Source organism: Pinus tabuliformis, chromosome 2_1 (genome assembly GCF_031772625.1).
Source record: "Pinus tabuliformis cultivar Carrire ecotype Pingquan chromosome 2_1, CPIR1, whole genome shotgun sequence".
In the NCBI taxonomy this organism is placed as follows: Eukaryota; Viridiplantae; Streptophyta; class Pinopsida; order Pinales; family Pinaceae; genus Pinus; species Pinus tabuliformis.
In genome coordinates, this window is record NC_142299.1 from 944,511,121 (window position 1) to 944,525,249 (window position 14,129).

Below are 14,129 nucleotides of genomic sequence, written 5' to 3' on the forward strand. Positions count from 1 at the left end.
ATATACCGTATATACGTAACTTCCGTATATGTGCATATCTTCTGTATATGCACGTCTTTTATATATGTATATCTATCGTATATGGGAAACTTTCATATACAAAAATTATGCATATATGGAAGATATGAGCATATCTTCCGTATATGCGTAGCTTTTTTATATGTGCATATCCTCCCTATATGTATGTCTTTTATGTATGTACATCTACCGTACATGTGCAACTTCCATATATGGAAATTTTGCATATACGGAAACTGTGCATATACGGAATATATGAGTATATCTTTCGTATATGCAAAACTTTCCTATATGCACATATCTTTAAGGCATATGTGAAACTTCCATATATACACATAACCTCCATGTATGTGAAATTTTAATGCAAGGGCATATCAACAATATGCTATGACCTCATGCATGACAACAACCATTGCTTCATTGTATACATTACTACATGCAACCGACAATATGCATAAGCAATGCCTAACCAACTACAAATACGTATAAATGCATGCAGTTGAACATAATTGATCAGTTCTTGCAATCAAACCTACAAGACTGATACATGTAATCAAAATATTCAAAAGTAAACTAACATACAAAGATATAAGTAAGCGACATAAAAGCAACATGTAAGTGACATGTAACCATATGTAACCTATCACATGCTCATGACAAATACTCTTCATAAAATCAACATCAAATTCTCCATGATAACCATATTGCAACCCTAATACATCATCAATCCAATGCAACAAGTATATGAGTGTAAGAAACACACATGCCACTGACATGCATGCATGACTAACACATTCAACCCATCTAGTCTGAGAGTTGAAGATATAAGCAACTTTCTTATATGTGCATATCTTTCATATATGTACACCTTGCATCTACCATATATGCAAAACTTCCATATATGGAAATTGCGCATATACAGAAATTGTACATATACGGAATATATGCATATATCTTCAGTATATGCAAAACTTCTCTATATGCACATATCTTCCAGGTATATGTGCAACTTCTGTATATACGCATAACCTCCATGTATGTGCAACTTTAGTATATGTAACTTCTGTATATGTGCATCTAGATAGTGTTTATGTCAAAGCTATAAGTGCTTTTGTTTGGGATAATAAGATAATATATTAGCTATATGTTTGTATAAGGAATACAATGGTTGTAGTTTTTCATGTTCTATTAAACTAGAATGAAGTATTCATTAAAAAAAAAAAAAATTATAGTGTCATTGAGATTCTTTTATAAATATTAAATCTCATATATGTAAATTCTGTTGATCATTGTAAAATTATAATTAGAAGGACAAAAACTATATATTGCTATGTATTTGTACACACACATATATATTTCACTCATATTTTATTATTTTCCATTAAACAAAATGGTAATAAACACTTTTTCAATGTCTATAATAATATGTGGGCCATCAATATTTGTCCGTATACATTAAATTATATATATTTCCATTTTATTGTATAAATAATATATACATTGTTATGAATAATTTGTAATTGGATATTTGTTACTTGTCCTTGAGTAAAATAATAAACTATTTAAAAAAAATTCAAACTTAATTAAACAATGATATTTGATTGTCCAATAACAAGTCCTTTGAGACCATGAAAAATAAAACGCCATACAAAACTGCTTTGAATAATCTTTTGTTTTCTTTCCTCATTTTTCAAAGAATTTAAATTAATTATTTAATATATTTATAATTTAAATATATAAAATAAGAATAATAGTTATAAAATAGTTAATTTTTATTTTAAAATTATATATCACAAATTTAAAAACTAATTTAATTATATTAATTAAAAAATATTTAAAAATCTATATATTCATTAACACTAATAAAAATCTTCATTAAAAGAAAAACTAACATGACAAATTAACAAATATATATTATAAATAAAAATAACACTAAATGTTGAATATATTATCAAAAATGTTTATTTCTTATGAAATTTTTAAAAAATATTTCAAACCAAATTTTGAATTTTGAAAACATTTTTAACCACACTTTGAAGTTTTGAAATATTTTCTCTTAAACAGAAAATTTTAATAATTGTTTAAAAAGTATTCATTAATGATTAAGTTATTAACATGAAAAAAACCACAATTAAATTATTAAATTAAAACATGTAAGCTATTTATAAAAATGTCATTAAATTTCTAATGTTTATTAGAAATGTTTGGTTTTTCAAAGTTTTGAAAAGTTTTTTACTCAAACTTCAAATTTTTGAAATATTTTATATGCAATATTCATTTCAAACTATATAGTTTTGATATTAAAAAAAAAAATGTAATTTTCTTCTCAAAAACTTAGCACTATGTAAGTTAAAAAGCTAATTAGAAGATTTTCAAAATATAAATAAAAATAAATTGAAAAAGACTCGTCGATGGATATATAATGTAGACCATTGAAATTTCAGTAGAAATTTCATTATGATAAATTTTGATAGATATATAATGTAGACCATCGAATTTATTGTTAAAATACATAAAATGTTTCATTGAACTAAAGATTGTTAATTGTCATATCTAAAAAATTACCACATACTATTTTTGGAGAGGACAACCAAGGCCTTAACTTAGGGAAGAAAAGGAAAAAATTCCATATTTATAATCATTAACAGAGACAAAATTCGAGAGGAAAAGAAAGATAGAGTCGTTGTTGGTGAATCACCATTTGGGGCTCTCTTGTAAATAAAAAGCTATTGTTGAATGGCGTCGTTACATATTTGCGATAACATCTCCAATCCTCGAACAATGGAGAGATAATGCTAGATCCATATAACAGACTTGTCGAGGATGTCCTTAAACTCATTCGATGGTATTCCCATTCACCTTTGTTGGCTTTCAACGCCAAATTGCATCAACATGGCTTTAGAAAGGGATGTATGGATGCAGCCTAGAGGATGCGGCTCATTTTCCATTTCATAAATCAATATATTAAGCTCATGCTGAGTTATAACAAGGCACAAAATGTCACATGGGGAAGGAGAAACCTCCTGGCACATATCTAACAACAAATGATTGAATGGAAAACTTTGAGTGTCTCTTGTCTCTATCATGTAGTCAAAAACTCCCTTCAGCACACACGGTGGGATCTGATTCTCCAATTTAATAATATAGTGCATGATACGTATGCAATAAACCACACAAAAGCCTTTGTTTTAGAATCTAGGTTGTATACTGATATAGAAGATGAGGATGTGAGGATTAATGATTGTAAAAGGAAGGATAAATCTACGAACCATCATTAGAGTGAAGTTTTGAGAATACTCGCCAAAATTGTGAAAGGGAAACAAATTTGGCACAAGTTATGCGAGAATGTGGTCGTGAACTTTATCTTGTACCTCTTCACCTGTGAAAGCTCCACACAAGGAGAGTCAATATCTTTCTCCATCTTCCAATGGTGGTAAGGCCCAAGGGAGATTAGCTATCGAATATAGGCTTCTGGTTTCATCGTTAGTAAATGAGTCACTGCGCACTGGTTCACAACCATGTTTAGTCGAGGAACATTGATTCAATTTCAAATTCCAAACAGCAATAGCACAGATTCAAGCTCTATGGGCGAGCCTTATGCAGTCTCCAAAGTACGCTAATTGGCTATCATCCTCAGCTTTCCTTCCATACCAAAACGACAGGCCTGAAGGAGTAATGAAGAGGCAACACATCGTGAGGTTTGTCAATGGAACCTGGTGAATCACTAAAATCCATTTCACTGTATTGAAATAAATAAAACAGTGCACTTTGAAATTCAAATTTGAATTTAAATCAAATGGGTAGATGAGTATTAATGTCAACGGACTCGATTACATACTATCATGTATCCTATGTCCATGAAGCACATTCTCGTCGAGATTGCATGGTCATGAAGCAATCGCCAGAAAAAATGGCGTTATTTGTTGCCGAGAAACTGGGGAGATGGGAGTCCCGATATCGAGGCGGCCAAAACCCACTGTCAAAGTACTATCTCTCATACTCTTAAGCTATAATAAATCTCCTATAAGGGTGGAAATAAGGCTTACTTGCTGCGACAACTTGTGAGAATTAACCCTGGAAGACATTGGTTCATAAACAAGGTAGACAAATGGGTCTCATAAAGAGGCTACAAGGATATTTTGTTCATTTAATGATGCATGTTTTTTAGAGTGGCGGTTGAGTCTATGTTTGAAAGTTTAAAACTAATTTAGAGAATGTAATCTAATAATTAGGTGAAAAAATTTAGTCTCTACGAAAAAATTTAGTCTCTTATAATACAATCTCAAGCAAAACTATATATGCTCGAGCTCCAGGAATGATTTCTTCCTAAAAAACCACTCATAGCAAACTCCTCCACTGATTGCAAATTACATGGAAAGAGACTCCGGGCATCGCTGACTGTGAGCTTAAAATCGCGTTCTTTTATTGAGTTTGAATAGCTCAGTTCAATTGGACATAATCCGTAGATGAGCTGGTCGATGTGCGACAATTCCAATAGACAATCTCATTGCAACCAGTAAAGAAATCAAATTTACTTAAACCTATTTATTTAATATAAGTTATCCCCCACATTAATTTATGTATTATTATAATTCTCAATTTATGGTATTTTTATTTTATTGTAAACCTCAACTACCATTTTTTAAGTTTATTATGATTATAACCTATTATAGAGCTTTAACCGTGGTGCTATCAATACGTAGCTTTTATCTATTTTAATCTTAGAGTGAGAGGAATTTTATTGGTTTTTGAACTTTGCTCCATCAATTGACAAAGGGAATATAAGTTTTTATGTATGAGAGATACTATTGGAATAGGAAGGCAACTTAAGCTTACTTTAAAATATTTAAATTTTTTATTAATAATATTTGTTTTCCATTAATACAAATAGATATGTATGAGAGGCACTATTGAAATTGGAATTGGAACGCAACTTAAACTTAGTTTAAAATATGCCATCTTTTTATTAATAATATTTATTTTCCATTAATAAAAATAAATATGTCATTTGACCACATGTGTTAATTTAATTGTTATTAATCAAAAAACTATATTATTTTTTTATCTAAGAGTTCAAAAGTTCAATTTTCATAATTATAATGATAAACATATTTATCATGATAAACATTTATATTTTGGAATTAAAAGAAAATTTTCAGATTAAACTAGAAGTGCATTACTCATTTTTCCATTTAATCTTCAATGTTTAGATTTTAACATAAATCTATTTTACCTGGAGATCTACAAGTTATTTAATAAAGTCTAAATCCAAACCTTTTATTGAATAAATGCCATTTTACTAATAATAGCTTGTGGGTTTTGATCATATTAAGTAAAAGAAATGTCAAAGGATAATTCTTTCTATATGAAAAGATAAGATATGGATCTATTAATATGAATTTGCTATTATCCATTTATCTTATATGGCAATGCCAATATTATACACTTTACAATTAAAAAAATAATAAAAAAATATTTTATTTAATATTATTACTTTTTCGAATCTATTTTTAAATGCTAATTAAAAGTTAAATGAAGCTAATGAGTCTAAATTCATCTTAACTCTAGATCGATCAAGCATGTAGAGAGGTCAAATCTCTTGAAATGCAAACTTCTTTTAGAGTGAATGGAGATGGATCTAGGCTCATTAATTATAATTATAATTATAATTATATGTATTTTTTTTAATTTAATTTTTATTTTATTTTGACCATGTCAAAATAAACTGGACAATACAACATCTTTACATAATGGACTAAAGAGTACCTCTAAGCATTTTAACTATGATACCAATTATATCAAAAAAAAATATTTTTAACTATAATATAAATTTACTTATTTTATATGCTAATTATTTTTTTACTTGGACAAATTTTACTTCACGCAAAAATGTTTTAACTATGATATCAATTTATTTAGTTATTTTCAGCATTTTAGTATTGCAAGTATTCCAATTTCATGCAGCATTTTACACTTAATAATATTTAATTAGTTCCAAATTTTGGAAAATAATTTTATATGCTTTTTTACACTACAAACAAAACCTAATATAATATTTTGCATATGTTTGTGAGAGATCAAAGAAAAGTGGAATGAGAAATGGGGTGTTGGTAAGTTCCATAGCCTACTGAGTTTGTTATCCTAATGTGAAGTAGAATTGAATTTATAGACAAATAATTTTATTCCATGACCAATGATTAGAGATTATATAGTTTAATTTTTGAAGAATTTTGCACACCAATATTTCTTATAATCTATTTAATACTCCCTATGTTTTTTTGAGTCCTTATATTTTCTTGGATTTTGTCCACACTTAATTATTATTGTTTATATTTATTTTTTTAAAAATTTAGTTTTGACACAAATTCAATATTATTATTTATTTTCCATTTATTAAATTATATATATTTTTAAATTTTTTAAATGTAAAGTTATGTGGCAACATCTCCCTCAAAACTCGTATGGGATGTAGAACTCCTATGCCAACAATTATGTAAATCAATCATAATTCAGTTTTCACTTTATTTTTATTTTTTCAACTTTTAAGTAGTTAATATATAGAAAATTTTATTATATTAAAAACAAAAGTTTAAAATTAATTATATTAATTAATATAAATTAAATTAAATTAATATTTTTAATTATTTTTCCAAATTAAGTTAAATTTATGTTGGAGTTGGTTTAAACATTAAATAGACATCAAATATCAGCACTGCCATCATCAATTTTATTAAAGATAAAATTGAAAAACTTAGTTTAAAAAATCTACAAATTAGCTTAAAAAATAATAAAAATTTCGTCTCTGTTATTGTTGCCAAACTTCATGATTTTGGGTGCCCATGAGTTTTTAAAGTGTTAATCCATTTCCACCATCAAAATAAAACTCCAAACACTCTAGCATTCTAATTTTTTGAAACCTTTTATCCAAATTATTAAAAACAAAAACAAAAACAAAAACAAAAAACAAAACAACGGCTATCCATATCTACAGTATCCATAAACTAACACCTTTCTTAAATAAATAATTTAATTTAATGAATAACTAACTTCATAACAAAATCAAATATTCTACACCTCACTCATTACATATTTTACCATTATTATACATTACATTAAAAGCCAACTGCATCTCATTCATTACCTATTTTACCACTATACATTCACTCCGTAAACCAGGTAATTTCAAAATATTCATTACCTATTTTACCATTAGCATACATTGCATTCACTCCAGATCAATATGTAATCAAAGATTGGTTGCCATTGGTTGAATCAAGAAAACCAGGTAATTTCGAAATACTGTATTCTGTCAGCGATGAATTCATGAAAAAGAAGCCTATATTAGGGTTTGTGCTCAAAAGATTATAACCCCGAGTCCGATTCCCGTTTCATTCGACAAGGTGGTTATGCCGATTGAGCCACCAAAATTACATTCAAAATCCATCCATTACACAGCGGATTGGATAAAGCTTTACTCTATATTCTCCTATCGCCCAATTCGTTTCCAGTTTCGGGCATTAAACGGGCAAGAAAGCAAAGTGAACGCTCCAGTTTTTCTCTTTATCCGTTAGCTGTCCAGAATCTGCAATCGCGAGAGGTTTTCGATACACAAAGTTGGTACGAAACTTTCTTTAAAATAACAATAAGCAAAACTCAATTACAAAAGAAGAATTACAGAGATAACTGAATGATTCCGTAGAGCTGAATCAGTTACTGGGTTGAACAAAGCGAGCAATGTGTTGCATAAGTGCCTCTGTACTCTCGGCGTCCTGCTGCAAGGCATAAAAACCGTGGTTCTCCTCTTCAAACATAATCATCTGAGCCGCTTTACCATGTTTGACGAGACTCTCATAGTATGCCTTTGCCCGGTCTCTCAGCATATCACGCCCCCCTATCACAATCAACAGTGGAGGCAGAGTGGCCTCCGCCAAAGTCGGGTAAGCGGATGATGCGGCGAGCGGATTGCTGAAAGGGTGATCCTTATTAGCGCCCTCAGGCAGAGCCATCATCCGACTCCGAACACTTCGTTCTAAGTCCTCCGGCGAGTCGATCTCCGACTGAGTGCGTTGCTCTCCACCAAAGGATGGTTGAATCATCACCGCCCCTCTGATTTTCAAAGGATTCCAGTACCCTCCCTTCACAATCACATGATGCCCGATATTTCCGCCGGAGTTATCGCTCACAATAAACACTCTGGAGAAGTCACCGTGGGAATGAAGCTACGGATCCCCGTCTCTTCTTTTGTCATTGTCCGTTTTCGTCGCTCGAGAGCGGAGCCACGACAGGGCGGTGAGGCAATCGTCGTAGGCAGCCGGGAGGGGGTATTTGGGAGCAAGCCTGTAATTCACAGAAACCACAATTGCGCTTGCCGCAGTGGCCATTCTAACACAGAGAGTGTGAAAACAGCGCCAGGGCGGAGAACCCATGATGAAGGCACCGCCATGGAAATAGAGTAAAACGGGCATCTCGTTGGAGGAAGAAAGAGCCTTATCCACAGGTCGAGATTGTGATCCAAGATTACGTCCTTGGACGCCACTCCGCAATCCTCAGGTAGCGTTGCTTGTGGGGACGGCAGGACAGGCGTGGCCAGCTTTTCTGGCGAATCGCTGAAATCCATTTAACTGCATTGAAATAAATAAAATAGCGCGTTTCGAAATTCAAATTTGAATTCGAATCAAATGGATAGATGAGTATTAATGTCGACGGACTGGATTACGTACTATCATGTATGCTATGTCCATGAAGCGCATTCTCGTCTGTATTGTATGGTCATGGAGCAGTCCGCCGGAAATAATCGCGTTATTTGTTGCCGTGAAACCGGGGAGATGGGAGTCCCCATATCAAGGTGGCCAAAACCCACTGTCAGGGTCTCGTACTGTGCTTACGATGCATTAATAAACCTAATAGATGTGGAAATAGGGCAACGCCCCCGCTTGTCCAGCTGAAATATCACTAGACGAAACGGTGTCCAATCAATTGTATACTGACCATGTTTATGTGGAATAGTTTGGAAATATAAATGAGCTTTATGGAACCTCAATGCAATAATATTAGATTTGGTATTTATTATTGTTATTTATTTATTAGTTATTATGTTATTTTCTTTAGGTGGTCGATTTGATGTTTTGATACATATTCTTAATATGTTATAAGAAATACAATCACTCAGCTAAATTTAAATATTTAACGGGATGGATATTTAGCATGTAAAATTTATAAATAAGGATTTAGGAAAAGTATTAGTTATTCTCATATTATTGAGGATATTATAAAGATATTTAAATAAGGTTTTGTGGGTAGGAGAAAATAGTAGTGTGTACTTTTCATTAAAGCAAATAAAAAATATGATTGGGACTTAGTACATTGAAAAGGGATGTTGAAATTTATGTTTATTAAAGAATTTTAGTATGTGTATGTAAATTTATTTGAAGAGCTTAGAGTTAATTAATAAAATTTAAGATTGACTTTTGTTACATGAAAATGATAGATTTAAAATTGGTTTTTGTTATATGAAAATTATTCATGTTTATTTGGCAAGAGATTTATCAATAAATAATGGTGAAACTAGTAAGAAACTAGTAAGACACATAACAATACTTTAACATAAAAAAACTTCGCATGAAGATAGAAATACTTCAACATAAAAATAAAAGCTATAAAAAGCTATGAAAGGAAATATGTTATTTAAAGAATCTAGCGTAGTGAATTATAAATGCAGGAATTCAACTATATTTAGATATCAACTATATTTGTAGGTTGAATTAAGTTTGATATGCAATAGAAAAATTAGAGTGATACAATAGAAGGTTGGTGGGCCCATATCCCATAGTTTCCATTAAAAAAATTGGCTTTTATACATTTAGTTGCAATGTATACTTTGCTATAGATTTTTTTACTTATTAATTATGTGTATCTACCAAGTGAGCTTATAATGAGAACCACTTACTAGCATGGCTTATAAAGGCATTAACATATAGGCACTAACATATGGTGCAAGACAAGTGTTATAGATGCCTTGAAAAGGGTTTAAAAAAAAATGAAAACAATCAAATTAAAGTCATACTTCAAATTTAAATATTTTGGTCCACAAGACAGAGAGTAGTCAGTTATAAAGGTTAAGGTTATTGTTAAGAAATTCCTTGTGTGTGAGAGAATATGTTCCAAGTGTAGACGAACCATTGTGAAATTTTTCATCAAATATTATGGAATTTTCTTATAAAACGTATTTGTTGTGAACATTATTTTTGTAATCACACCTTTTGTGCAAAATCCCGTTGCAAGAGTTTCAATCCCTGAATGAAGGCATCCCAACAAAGCAAAAACATTACAAGACATATTTTACTAAAATGCAAAGCATTCATAGTGAAATTAGAAAACAAAATCATATGACTACTTGTACATTAGGGGAATTATGCCTACGGTGAATCTGAGTCCTAGCAAGTGATGAAATGTGGGAATGACAAGACTACCATGCTGAGAAACTCTTGTGTTCCCCAAAGTCCTGCAAATTCTACTCTCCTCTCAAACTTGTGTAGTATATGAGTTTTTGGAAATTACTTGGATATATCAGCTTCTGGAAATCTTGATTCTAGTATTATAAAATACATACTTGCAAATTTGTTATATAACTCGTCCAATATCAATATCAGCCTCTTGAAATCTTGTCGTATACCTCGTCCAATATCAATATCAGTCTCTCAAAATCGTGTTGTATACCTCGTCCAATATCAATACCAGTCTCCCGAAATCTTGATTATTAGTATCAGCTTTGACATCAGTTTCTGGAAATCCTTATTTTAATTTTATAAAATACATGATCACAAAATTGTTGGATGCCTCAATCAATATCAACATCGGTTTTTAGATGTCTCAATCAACATCAGCGTCCACTTTCCATTTTGTAGGTTTTTCTTCGCCTGCCTCTCATCCATTCAACGAAAGGATATATAGAGGAAAACAATTCATCTATCTTTTTCTCCTGGGCTTGAGAAATTTTTTCCCACTCCATTTGATATAGGAAAAAAATAGTTTATGAATTTTTTCCCCAAATTTTCCATTACTTCGGTGTATCTTTGCACCTTTAGGAGCAATTGCTAGTTTTTAATACTAACAATATTGATTTTTATCAAACCGCATCGTAAAATATTTTAACATATTCAACAACCATTTACATTTATAAATAATATAATCAAAATAAGACATTTTAATTTAATGATGTCAATTTTTTTAAACATAATAAGAAAATAAGATAAACTATCTAAACTATATAATATTGATATATTTTAAAAGTTCTTGAACTTAAATCATGGTTAATTAAACAAATTTCCAAATCAGAATATTTGTGGAAGACATTAAAATTTCTCAATGCACATGTATATTGTAACACCAATCCAATTGTTTTTTCATTGTTTTTTAAATAACATAAATGACATAATTTAATTAAATTGATAGAAGTATATTTTAAAAATATTTTAATTTTGACAATATTTTAAAATTTCTTCAATTAGAGTTATAAATGAGAAATATGTTTAAATATTCAATAAGGTAAAGGTAAATTTTCAAAAATCTATGGTTTATAATGTTCGTTTATTAATATAAGTATTAAGATAATTGTTTTACACGAAAATATTGTAAATCAATTTATTAAATAAATAATAAAATTAAATAAATATGAGATTGATTAAAAAGGGAAGAAACACCATTATCCCTTATATATTTAGATTATTTACTATTTTAGTATATTAATATATCTATTATTTTCTCATTTATTATTTTAATATGTTTAATATAGTTATCTGCTGATTTGAATTTATAAAATAATCAATGATAATTTAAGAGTTTTGAGTTTATAGATTTGTCTAAATTTTTAGATATTTATCTAATTTTTTTATTTTTTTTAATAGTTTAATTTTTGAGATAATAAAGTTTCCAAAATGATATAAAATTATCATTTAATTTTTTTTATTTTTAAAATTTATTTTTATTATGTTTAAGAGATGTTTTAAAGTTTAGTATGGGAGATGTGGTAGTGGTTGTAAATGAGCGTAAAATGTTAAATATTTGTTCAATTTATGGGAGATGTTGTAGTATCAGTAAAATGAAGAATTAAGTGAAAAAAATAAAAATCATAATACACATATCACATTCAAATAAATTTAGATAATAATGATTCATATTTTTAATCATAATATTTCAAAACATATAAAAAATTAATAAATGTAATTTCCTTAATAGGAATTCTACATCCACTTATGATAGGAGGTATTGTCCCATAATGTTATTTTTAAAAATGAGTTTCTCTAAATATTATGATGGTGGTGATGATCAATGTTCACTAAGACCAATGATGTCTCTCTGATAGACTTTTTAATATTTTATTTCTATGATAAAAGAGAAGGGATAAAAGCGTTTCTAGACCACTATAGTTTTATTGATTGAAGAAGTCAAGAAGGTTGGCAGTGTGGTAGATGTTTTCGAAATGAAAATAGGTGTAAGAGCCAGACAATCTAAGCGAAATTATTTTTCATCTTCAATCCTCTTAGTATCACATAATTGACAATTTCTTTCATCCAAAGGTGTTTTGGGAATAGACTAATGTCTCACTTCACTTCAAAGCTTAGGGGAGTTAGTTCTTATCTTTGCAGTGTTGATTTTCTTCTTAGTATTGGCTCAGACAGAGAGACAATTCTAGCTAGAAATCATGGGGTTGATCACCTTTGTATAATACTTTAGCTTCCTTTTCCCCTCTAGCTCCTTATCATCCCACAATTTGTCCTTCAATTTGGAAGAAATACTATTTTCAATATTATCTTTATTCTCCCAAATGACCTCCTCCTTTATCCCCCAATAGTCAAGCCAAGATTGGGAATCCTCGTGCCAACCTCACTTGAGTTGAAGGTAGGGGGTTTGGCTAGAGTTAGAAGCAATTTTTGGGAACCTCTTAGTTTTGCATGTTCTAAAGCTCGTTCTTATACATAAGGTAGTGAAACATAGTCATGCTTTCAATTGGGGAAAGGCTAGCTATAGTCAAGAGGATAAGATACAAGGTATTACATTTAATCTTGAGGTTGTAGGTGGTAAAATACTTTTGGATTAGCTCAATCTTCCTCCATGATCCTTTAGATATACTGAAAACCTAAACCACACATCCATACAAGATAACAAGGGTGAAAAGAGTCTCAAAGGGGAACTTTTTTTTACTCCGAACACCAAGATCATTCATCTTGTAATTGTTTTTAGGCTCATAATAAGCTTTCTAGCCCCTAATAATCATTTTCTCAATGATATAATTCCAGTGAATCTCATCATGAATGTCAATACCTAAATATTTGTATGAAGAGAATCTCTGCAAGTAATCGTGATCATAGATCAATTTGTCATGGCTGATATTTTTTTACTTAATTATCATGACTTTAGTCTTGTCTTTATTAACAGTCATACCCATATTGGAGTAGTAATCGTGGACGATTTTAAGTTGTTTATCGAGATAGTCGTGGATTTTTTCTAGAAGAACAATATCATCAGCATAAAGTAAAAGAGTAATGACCATAACAGTGAGCTTGGGGCCAACACATCTCACATCTAAAAATGCTTGTAGCTTATCAATGTAAATGAAAAAATGGGTAGAGGATAGGGGACATCCTTGCTTAATGTCGATTTTGCATTTAATCTCTTTAGACCAATCGTTGATGGTATTAAGCTTGGTAAAAACATTCTCATATATTCAAATCAGAGTAACCCTCAACTTAAGAGGTGCCATTGTCTCTATGAGCCTTTACCATAACTTATTATGAGAAAGCTTGTTGAAATATTTCCTAAAGTTAACAAAACAATAAAAGAGATGAATTTTACTATTGTGGAATTCCTTGACAAAGATCCTAAGAGTGAAAACATGGTCAACAGTTGAGTGTTGTCTTCTAAAACTAGCTTTCCCTTTATCTCTGTTACCATGACTTTCAAGCCATATGCTAATATTCTTATCCAAAATTATCTCATATAGTTTGGATAAGATTCAGAGAATCATAATGGTTGTATAATTAGAGGGAACATTTTTATCCCCACTTTTAAGGATAGCCATAATCAAGATTTTTGACCAAGGCTTAGGGAAGTCA

At 30.2% G+C, this 14,129-nt stretch overlaps 2 protein-coding genes across 2 annotated transcripts; both read right to left on the reverse strand.

Annotated features, from left to right (window-relative positions):
- Positions 1–7,550: 7,550 nt before the first annotated feature.
- LOC149203755 (strigolactones hydrolase CXE15-like) lies at positions 7,551–8,171 on the reverse strand. Its single transcript, XM_089400240.1, has one exon. The coding sequence runs from the start codon at positions 8,112–8,114 to the stop codon at positions 7,725–7,727; it is 390 nt and encodes a 129-aa protein (XP_089256366.1). The 5' UTR covers positions 8,115–8,171; the 3' UTR covers positions 7,551–7,724.
- Positions 8,172–8,237: 66 nt separating this feature from the next.
- LOC149203756 (putative carboxylesterase 6) lies at positions 8,238–8,635 on the reverse strand. The gene is made up of 2 exons (XM_089401972.1): positions 8,406–8,635; positions 8,238–8,355 (listed from the first exon to the last, which is right to left on the reverse strand). The coding sequence occupies exons 1-2, from the start codon at positions 8,633–8,635 to the stop codon at positions 8,238–8,240; spliced, it is 348 nt and encodes a 115-aa protein (XP_089258098.1).
- Positions 8,636–14,129: the final 5,494 nt, after the last annotated feature.

Coding starts and splice junctions, on each gene's coding strand:
- LOC149203755 (XM_089400240.1), bottom strand. CDS start 8,114: ATGATTCAACCATCCTTTGGTGGAGAGCAACGCACTCAGTCGGAGATC.
- LOC149203756 (XM_089401972.1), bottom strand. CDS start 8,635: ATGGATTTCAGCGATTCGCCAGAAAAGCTGGCCACGCCTGTCCTGCCG. Junction 8,356..8,405: donor GCTGTTTTCACACTCTCTGT/GTTAGAATGGCC, acceptor TGTGAATTACAG/GCTTGCTCCCAAATACCCCC.